The 10,112-nt window shown below is 34.2% G+C and overlaps 1 protein-coding gene across 1 annotated transcript in view; it reads right to left on the reverse strand.

Annotated features, from left to right (window-relative positions):
- Positions 1–4,451: 4,451 nt before the first annotated feature.
- LOC112511428 overlaps positions 4,452–10,112 on the reverse strand; it is a 7,863-nt gene continuing 2,202 nt past the window's right edge. The window contains exons 4-7 of the mRNA XM_025117037.1: positions 5,906–6,001; positions 5,691–5,813; positions 5,355–5,617; positions 4,452–4,594 (exon numbers count right to left, since the gene is read on the reverse strand). Of these exons, the coding sequence (XP_024972805.1) occupies positions 4,484–4,594; positions 5,355–5,617; positions 5,691–5,813; positions 5,906–6,001 (593 nt within the window). The 3' untranslated portion in view covers positions 4,452–4,483. The remainder of the gene's footprint in view (positions 4,595–5,354; positions 5,618–5,690; positions 5,814–5,905; positions 6,002–10,112) is intronic.

The raw sequence follows: 10,112 nt of genomic DNA on the forward strand, positions 1-10,112 counted from the left end.
TTAACTTATACTAATTAATATATTTTAAAAATAAACTAAAATAATAATAAGACAAAAAACAATAATAACTAAAAGACAAGAAAACACTAAAAACAAAAAAGAACATAATAATTTAAGTAGTATTAGGGGTGCCAATAGCAATTGATAGGGTGCTATTAGCCTCCCTCTTAATTTATTTAAGGGGAGTGCTAATGGCACCCCCTTTGATGTCAGAATCATGTCATTCAAGCATTGAGAATGTAAAAATCATGTATTAATGGTGATGTGTGTGAGGAAGAAATTCATGGATAGGAGTGCATTAAGCAATGCATAAAAATGCATTTAGCCCACCCCTTATTTAAAAACTAATCTGACACCGCATAAAAGAGTATTTTGTTTATTTTGGCCCCTTAATATTTTTATTTTATTTATACATACTTAATTTTTGTTAATGTACATTTAGCCCTTTTAACTTTTTTATTTTATTTATACATATTTAATTTCTTATAATATATATTTTAGCCTCTTAACTTTTCTTTTTTATTTATACACACTTAATTTTTTATAATGTACATCTTGGCCCCTTAACTTTTCTATTTTATTTACACACACTTAACTTCTTGTAATGTACATATTGGCCCTTTAACTTTTCTATTTTACTTATACACACTTAACTTCTTGTAATGTATATTTTGGCTCCTTAACTTTTCTATTTTACTTATACACATTTAACTTCTTGTAATGTACATTTTGGCCCCTAACTTTTCTATTTTACTTATACACATTTAACTTCTTATAATGTATATTTTGGTCCCTTAACTTTTCTATTTTACTTATACACACTTAACTTCTTGTAATGTACATTTTGGNTTTCTATTTTACTTATACACACTTAACTTCTTGTAATGTACATTTTGGTCCCTTAACTTTTCTATTTTACTTATACACACTTAACTTCTTGTAATATACATTTTGGCCCCTTAATTTTTCTATTTTACTTATACACACTTAACTTCTGTTAATGTACACTTTGACCCCTTAACTTTTCTATTTTAGTTATACACGCTTAACTTCTTGTAATATACATTTTGACCCCTTAACTTTTCTATTTTACTTATACACACTTAACTTCTGTTAATGTATATTTTGGCCCCTTAACTTTTTTATTTTATTTATACACACTTAACTTCTTGTAATGTACATATTGGCCCCTTAAATTTTCTATTTTACTTATACACACTTAACTTCTTGTAATCTACATTTTGGCCCCTTAACTTTTCTATTTTACTTATACACACTTAACTTCTGTTAATGTACATTTAGCCCCCCTTAACTTTTCCATTTTACTTATACATACTTAACTTCTGTTAATGTACATGTAGCCCCCTTAACTTTTCTATTTTACTTATACACACTTAACTTCTTGTAATGTACATTTCGCCCCTCAACTCTTGTTCAATCTCTATTTGCATCCCTTACGTGTTTTTAACACAAGGAATAGAAACATTTGTGTTTTCTTCCTGAGCTATCGTAAGACCATGAGTAATGGATATAACATCATCGGGTTAATTAGTTATTGTATATATTTTTCTTGACAGTTAATTAGTCAAGTAACACTATTAACGAATGCTAAGAGCATCTCCAACTGCTATTATATTCATGAAAAATTTGCTCTAAAAATTATGTTTAAACTATTCTTTAAAATATAAAAAAATGGAAAAATCTCGAAATTAAAAAAGAAGAAAATACATAGTATATTTATTAGAGATGCTCTAAATAGTCGGATAAGGGTACTCGCGCAATGCAGCGAGATAAATCTTCATTTTAAATTTTAATGTTTAATTTTTATTATTTGTCTCTATCGATGTAATATATAATTTTATGTGGTTTTGAGAAAGCGATAATATTTTTATTCTTGAATGAAATATAAATTTGAAAATAGCATACAAAAATTTAAAATAAAATCGATATTAATATTAAATTAACTATTTAATAGTTTTCGTTTTTTTGGTGTAACTTCTTTAATTCAATTTTTTATTATAATTTAATTTAGATATAATAACAAAGTAATTTATTTTTGGTTTAATAATGTCATTTTTATTAAAGATAATAATTAAACATTCGGTTAGAAACTTGATAATTATCCTAATTATATTTTAGATTTTTTATATTTTAAAATCAGATGTTTATCCTCTATTTGATTATGTTTATCCGTAGTTAGTTACACGAATTTAAACATTGAACTTTAATAAGTTGTACTTAATGCATAATTTACTTGTAATGTTGAATTTTAAGTAATATGTATCAATAGACAGTACTTTATGCATAAAAAATGTTTTTTAAGAGTTTTTGTCAAATGCTTTATAATATAGTATAGATATGAAAGACTGTATTTTTTGGTCATTTTACATATATAAGCAAAATTTGCCAAACACTAAAAAACAACTTATCAGCTTATTGCTTTTTGGTACCGCTATAAGTTAATCCAAACATTTTTTACAAAACTCTAGTTTGATACCACACAAGTTAATAAGCACTTTTACAATAAAAGCATAAGTTGTTTTAAATAAGCAATCACAAACACCTCCTAAGTTATTTATTCAAACACTTAAAATACTTATTATCAATGTCGCACTGGAATAAGTCAATAAGTTGTTTTTATAAGCAATCTCAAACATTCTACTTAGGACTTGGGCAAGCATGAATTTGATGTTCGTCGGCTAAATTCTAGGTCAGCATCTAGATTAGATCTAGACGAGATCTGTATTTTGGTAAACATAGGGGCTGTTGACCTCAGTTAGCAAGCAGGGACTCTAAAATGTAAATTATAATGCTGTAAACATGAGAGAATGTTCCAAATGTCATGATATTTGTGCAATTAATGCAATCCAATCAATTGAGATATTTATGAAAATGATGAGAGTTCATTTATTATTATTTGAATTAGGGGTGAGCAGTGGAACCGGGTACCCGGTTACGGAACCAGAACCACCTTGGAACCGCCGGTTCCGGAACCGAAACCGATATGAGTGGTTCCGGTTCCTAAAATACGGAACCGATTGAGAACGATTCCGGTTCCGGTTCTCAATTTTTTGGAACCGTTACCCGCCGGGTACCCGGTATTTTTCAATAAAAAATAATAATTATTTTTTAATACCAAATTTATATTAGGTTTACATCTTGAAAGCATACCGTCATCTTCATTCTTCATCTAAATTCTTCATATAAAATGATTCGTATTTTTCAAATTGTGTGTTTACTTGGATTCATAGTATGTAATCGTTAAACTTTGAACATTTATCATTATAGTATGTAATCATTAAACTTTGAACATTTTCTATTAGTCTATTATGGTTTGTAATCGTTAAACAATATTTGTAACCATTATTCTGTATAATTTGTATTCTTACTTATTTATTTAGTGTTTTGGCAATGTTTTATTTTTTATTTTTAAATAACAAAATTTTAATATTTTAGGAAGCGGGTACCCGGAACCGGTTCCCGGCGGTTCCGGTTCCGGTTCCAATATCTCAAGAACCGCCGGTTCCGGTTCCGGTTCCTGTCAAAAAGGGTGGGTACCCGCCTATGCTCACCCCTAATTTGAATATATATGGAAAATGACTACAGTTCATTAATTATGTTCAATACTTTATATTAGGAAACAATCAAAACTTTTATAAAATCACATATTCATCAGATTAAATGAACGGTTAAGATTGAATTGTATTTATTGTACAAATGTAAAGGATTGATGGTTTTTTATACACCCCTAGTTTTTAACCGACTTCTACCGTTTCAAGAAAAAAAATTAAGCTTTTTGGTTAATTTCAATGAATTTTTTTTCATCTCTTTGTTAATTTCCAGGGAATTTTTCGGTTTTTGTTTATCTTTTTGTTCTTTGCATTTTCTAACATCCTCGAGCACCCTTTAAAGCTTAGCATGTGCAACTTTCATACAAAAAAATTACTTGTAAAAAACTCAGTAGAGCGAGTACACAGGACCCCACTGGGGCATTTACAGATCCGCCGGTAACTTCTTTTACTTGATAAACACTTACCCCATTTTTGCTATGCGCACTCTGTAATCAATGATAAACGACTACAACACATATTTTCATCATAAAATTGCGTGATCAAATTTAGCAACCACTACATAAAATAAACATATTTCATCTTCAATCATTACGAAATGATTTAAGTAAATTTGTTAACATAAAACACAAATTATTAGAAAACTAATCCCAAATCCCAGTTGTAAAATGATTCAAATTACACTCAAAAAGCAATGCCATTTCGCATTGCCCAATACATTTCCTTTTGGTGCAGCAATCCACAAATACAAATTAGTTCAAAACTTGCAACCAAAACATTTTGCCAAAACTGGATTGCATACAGATACTTGTACAGATGCAATATATGCAAGTCTCTCTACATATATATATATATATATATATATATATATATATATATATATAGTCTCTGTTAGTCTTCAACCAGGTTCTTAGTTATGAACTTATAACCCCTGAGACCCAAGGAACGACCAAAGGCGCATTCGGGTGATTTCTTCTGTAATTTTCTGAATATCTATCCTTAAAGTTCACTTCCGGCTTCTCTGCCTGCAAAAATTTTGTTCACTCATAAAACAAATAGTCGACGTCTATATTTCAGAAAGTGCAAATATTGTACTACTCGGATTATATTTTGCAACTAGGGGAAGGTCCCATTAGGAACCTCATTGTCAAAAAGAACCGGGGGGGCCCACATCATGACACATGGCATATTCATCGTGAATGTGTGATTCATTACTAATAACACGTCCATATTCATCATGAATGTGTTGTTTTTGATGAATATTCATCCTAACGAGGGGGACATGTGGCATGCAAAAAACAAGTTCTCAATCGAACTTTCCTCTTTGCAACTAATTCCTTTTGGGGGAACTTTTCATGTTATCAGGACATTTGCCCTTGGTCATCAAGTTATTACTTTTTTTTATTAACCTGGATATCCAACCCGCTATTGAGCCGACTAATCCCAGGACGACCACCTGCTTTGCAGATAGCCCGGAGTCACCGCATTTGAACCTCCATGGCCGCAAGGGGATTTTTATTCCTCCTTGGATTTGAACCTGGTACCTCCAGGTACTTTCGACCTTTGGAGCCAAGCTCAAACCAATCAGGCAGCACCCTTGTGGTTTAGTTATCCATCTTTTCAACATAAACAAAATAACTTGCTTCAATTTTGTAGTCAAAGAAATCATTTGAAGTATTTTAGATATTTGACAAATCTTTGAACAATTTCTTTAGAAACTATGCATCAAGTCAGGCATGTTGCAGTTTCCAATGAACAAAGAGTAACAAGAGATGATCAACTTACATATTTCAGCCAGCATTCTTCAAGTTTGTGTTGGTATATATCTGGGGAATGGCATCCCCCTTCAGCAGGGCAATAAACCCATATATTACATTTCATTTCATTCGATCTCGCGTTTCTAGCTTGATTTAAACAGGCTTGACAACATTCGTACGCACTTTCTTTACGATGGGTGAGTCCCCATTTGACAGCACGACCACCGTAATCTGTATGAAGCTCGGCGTTACACTCAGGAGGTAGACGCCTCCCCGCTAGGATCATATCATCTGGTTATTCCAGCCGATGGTCAGATAATTCCCCAGAAAAAAAAGACAGAGAAATAAGAAAATATCTCGTTACCAAACTCATCTTCACCCTCAGGTTTGTCATTATGTTCTTTGTTGATAACATTGACTGGTATCCATAGACCAATTTCATGTAATAACTCGGCCCAATCAAACTCTAAGGCTCTTGCAAGCATTCCTACAAACATATCCCATTATCATGTTTGGCTTTGAGTCAAATGGCTTAAAACCAAAAAAGTTTGGAGATGATAAACTAAAAGATTGCAAGACCTGCTTCCGCCAGTAGGATGGTTGAATTCGAGGTCTTCTCGCGAGTGATTCTTTTGGCTTCCTCTAGTTTTTCCATCCGCCAACTTTCAACCGCTTCTGTGAATCAAGAATGTACCAATTAAGATGTTTTGATGTTAACATAATGTCTAAAATACCAATCAATGATAAATAAAAAAAATGGGGAATCATGTGGACCAAATTAATATCATCAATTCTACATAATAATGAGAGTTGCAACATAATCACACACTCATTCCTGAGAATTGCAACATAATCACAAACGGCAATACAACATACAACTCTCAATCATAGATGGAGTTTTGAGGCTCGTTCAATTGTTCACCAAATAAGGCTATCAAGAGTCTTTCTTGGCTAAGAATTCCCCCATGCCTACTCCAAATGCTTCGCATGTCATTTTAAAGACCTATAAGAGAAATTCAAAAGAGCCAAAAGCAAAGCTTACGAAAGATTTTCATTAGACATCCAAAAAGTCCTTAGTGGCACCTTTGACATTATACACTTCCCTTTTTCGAACTACCGGTGACAGGAATCATGATGATGCTAAAATCATGTGACTAATATCCAATAAGAGGTAGAAATCCCATTAAAGCTTGTGCTTTGTGAAGTTTAGAAGGTGTGGGCCACTCCCTAAAGGCTATTTCTATGGTCTATTGGGACACCATTACCTCAGGACCAAAAAATCCAAGGAATGTGATCAGAGCTTGTGGTTCTTCAAGTTTGCATAAAGTTTCTCATGACGTTGAACATCTAACACTTAATCTAAGTGACGAAAAGTTCCTCTCTAGTGTTACTATAGATAGGAATATCAGCGACGTAAACTAAGACAAATGACCAATAAAAGGACTCAACACTTACTTGTAAACCTCATAAAGGCACTGTAGCCAGGCCAAACAGCATGCTTGGCGTTCATAAAGACCAACTAGAGTTTCAAAGGTTGTCTTGCACTCATTCCCTCCCTCAAATTCGAATAGGATGGTATCCACTTATCATGTCTATTTTATTGAAAAGCTTAGCATGTGTCATATCTAAAATTTTGACAAACCTAGCTGGCTAGCTCTAGGCGATCTATACTTGGTGGTATTTTTGTCAATCGGCCTACTACAAACACATTCTTAACTCGCTTCATCTTTTGGGATAAGCAATGCTGAAACTCCACAAGGACAAAGAACCTCACTGATAAAGCCTTTAGATAGTAATTCCTTGATTTGGCGATGCATCTCCCAAGTGCTCTTTTGTGTTTATATGCAACATGTTGTATGTCCCCTTTCCTTGGAAACTCGGCTAGCATAACATTTGTGAATTCTGTTAGGACCTAATTAACATCATTGTGTGTCTATACATTTGCTTCTCTCATTACTACAACGTAGAAAATCTTATCTTCCTTTAGGCTTCTTCGGGACCTTTCTCCTAAGGATGTGTAAGGGCTAAGATTGCTTTGTGTAGCTCAACTCTCTATGTTGCGCCTTTTGGATTATCTTTTAGACTTAGAAGGATTCAAGAGAACCTTCTCTCCGTTTGTTTAAACACATTAAGTATTGACTTCTCATAGTGGCTCGCATCAAGATCATCTAATTAAGGACAACCAAGCAATATATGAGCAACATCCATAGTGGCCAAATTGGATAGGAACCTTACAGTAGGTGTTATGGACATGGATATATTACCATCCTAGGCTTGTGGGCGGGATTTTGGTTTCAGGTTTAGCTTGGAGATGGCTAAAGTCTCTACTACGTTTAAGCAACTCCTTCCATCAATTATAACTACTGTAAACGTTTTACCAATCTCAATGTAAATAAGAAATATAAAGGTCCATCTCCAATCTCCATCACCCTTTAGAGCCCGTGTTGCTAGAATACATCTCATTGACATCAAATTGTACTTTAGAATTCTCAAAGGATTTCCCTGCACTGATTAAATCTTTACCAAGGCTATAGCTCCCTCTAAGAAATTTGGTTCTTCTTCCTCTTATCTCTTTGCTCAATCTCAAGTTGCCCATTACCCCCTCTTGGCAATGACAATCCCATTCTCATTTGGGCACTCAAAATCCTGTAATCTACACCTTGACATTTGCGGCATTGATCATATATGTTCACTCATGTCAATGCTTGTGTGGTCTTTCCTTGAGTAATGACATCACCTTTGAGTAAGGTAACCTAGGATATACTAGAGGGGTTGGTCATGGAGATGGTTTTCCAATGACCTTGGAGGAATACTCGTGCTCACAACCTTGTTGATAGGCATCCTCTAGACTTGTAAGAGGCTAAGAGCATAAGGGGGGGTCTTAGTTCCCGAAACCTAATCACCATAAGGTTTATCCAAGGAAGAATAAAAATCCCCTTGAGTTGATGCTTTGTTATGGCGCGGCACTTGGAGAGCAAAGAATCACTGAGCGAGTAACCAAGAAGTGGTTTCCAGTTGAGCATCGCTAGGTAAGTATAGCTCATTCAAGTCTTATGGCTCGAGAGAAATGTAAGCGAGACAAAAGAAACAATATTTTTCTAAATTTTGGAGTAAAATCCTCAAAGGTTACTTTTACGAACTCTGAAAAAGCTAACATGACAAGAAAGGTTACTTTTTTTAATTAACCTGGAAATCTAACCAGCTATGCGAGCCGTCTAATCCCAGGGCGACCACCCGCTTCGCGGGCAGCCCGAAGTCACCGCATTTGAACCTCCGTGGCCACAAGGGGATTTTCATTCCTCCTTGGATTCGAACCTGGGACCTCCAGGCACTTTTGACCTTTGGAGCCCAAGCTCAAACCAATTGGGCACCACCTTTGTGGTTAAGAAAGGTTACTTTTACGAACTTTGAAAATGCTAACATGACAAAGGCAATGGAAGCTTAAACATATATGCATTTCCCAAACTAAGGGTCTGTATGTTAACAGCTTAACGAGCTTAATCGGACTCATAGCGTATTCGGTCAGCTATACATGATTGTTTGGTAGTGGCTTAATGATATAGAAAGTGGCTTATTCAGTAAGCTTCTAGGCGGAAGCTTTATGTAGAAAGCCACGTTTTTTCTAAACCTGCCCTCCCAATTAAAGGACACGCTCCATCCATCTACGAAAAAACTCTTCCAAACAAAAAACCTTCCCAATTTATATAGATAGATTAATCCACATAGACAACTTTATCCCTGGAGAAATTAATGAAAACCAAACAAACAGCCCCTAAGTCATACCACACCTTTCTATGGCTCTTTTCATGTTCCATAGAAAAAATGATTCCAGAATGACTAAAGAGATCTTGCCAACAGACTAAGACTGTGTTTGGTATGCAATCAAACAAGATTGGAGCAGTACGAAACATTCACGTCCCTTGCAAATAGGAATAGAATAAAAGTTTATAAGAAGATAATTGGTCACACCCTCCAATAATCTCAACCCAACTCAACCCATTCAAAAGTATAACCCAACCCTTGCAGGTTGAGGCGGGTTGGGTTGGGTTGGCGGGTTAGTAGTTACATAAATTTGACGAATGAAATAATTCATAAAACTTAATAAAATGATTTCTAAATAAAATGTCATATTAGTTATTTTATAGAAACATTTTGAGAAGTGTCACGTAAACTCATCTATTTATAGGACACCTATGTTCATATGACACTATTTCAAGTCGTGTCGTATAAAATAACCAATACGACAATTTATTTTAAGAGTGTCATAGAATTTGTTAAGACGCCCAAAATCATCCAATAAACATATTGTAACTCTTTTAGATAAGACATTTTTTTTGGTTCGTCCTATAAAGTATCATATTAGGACGCTTAGACATTTTAGGTATCCTATAAAATCTAATGTTGTTGTAACGAAATGCTATAACTAAGCATTTTCTTTCCACTAAAGTACAGCATAAAATGACGGGGTATTTAGATTGATGGATTCGTCAACCAAATATCTATTAATATCATTCATATTCTTCGATATATCAATTTCTTGTTTTTGCAAAAAGGATTTCAATAATTCTCTTAGGGTGCGTTTGGTTTGCGGGATTGGAATGGAATTGGGGGGATTTGGATTTGAAATCCATTCCAATCCAGTGTTTGGTTTGCCAAATTGGAGGGATTTGGAATCCTGGGATTTCATTAAAATCCCATGAACATGGGATTTGGAAATCCTTTGCAAAGGGGTGGGATTTGGAAATCCAATCCTACGAGATTCCTAATCGCTTCCTCCCGCTTCCTT

The sequence above is a fragment of the Cynara cardunculus genome, assembly GCF_001531365.2.
Source record: "Cynara cardunculus var. scolymus isolate 2C chromosome LG 4, CcrdV1, whole genome shotgun sequence".
NCBI lineage: Eukaryota > Viridiplantae > Streptophyta > Magnoliopsida > Asterales > Asteraceae > Cynara > Cynara cardunculus.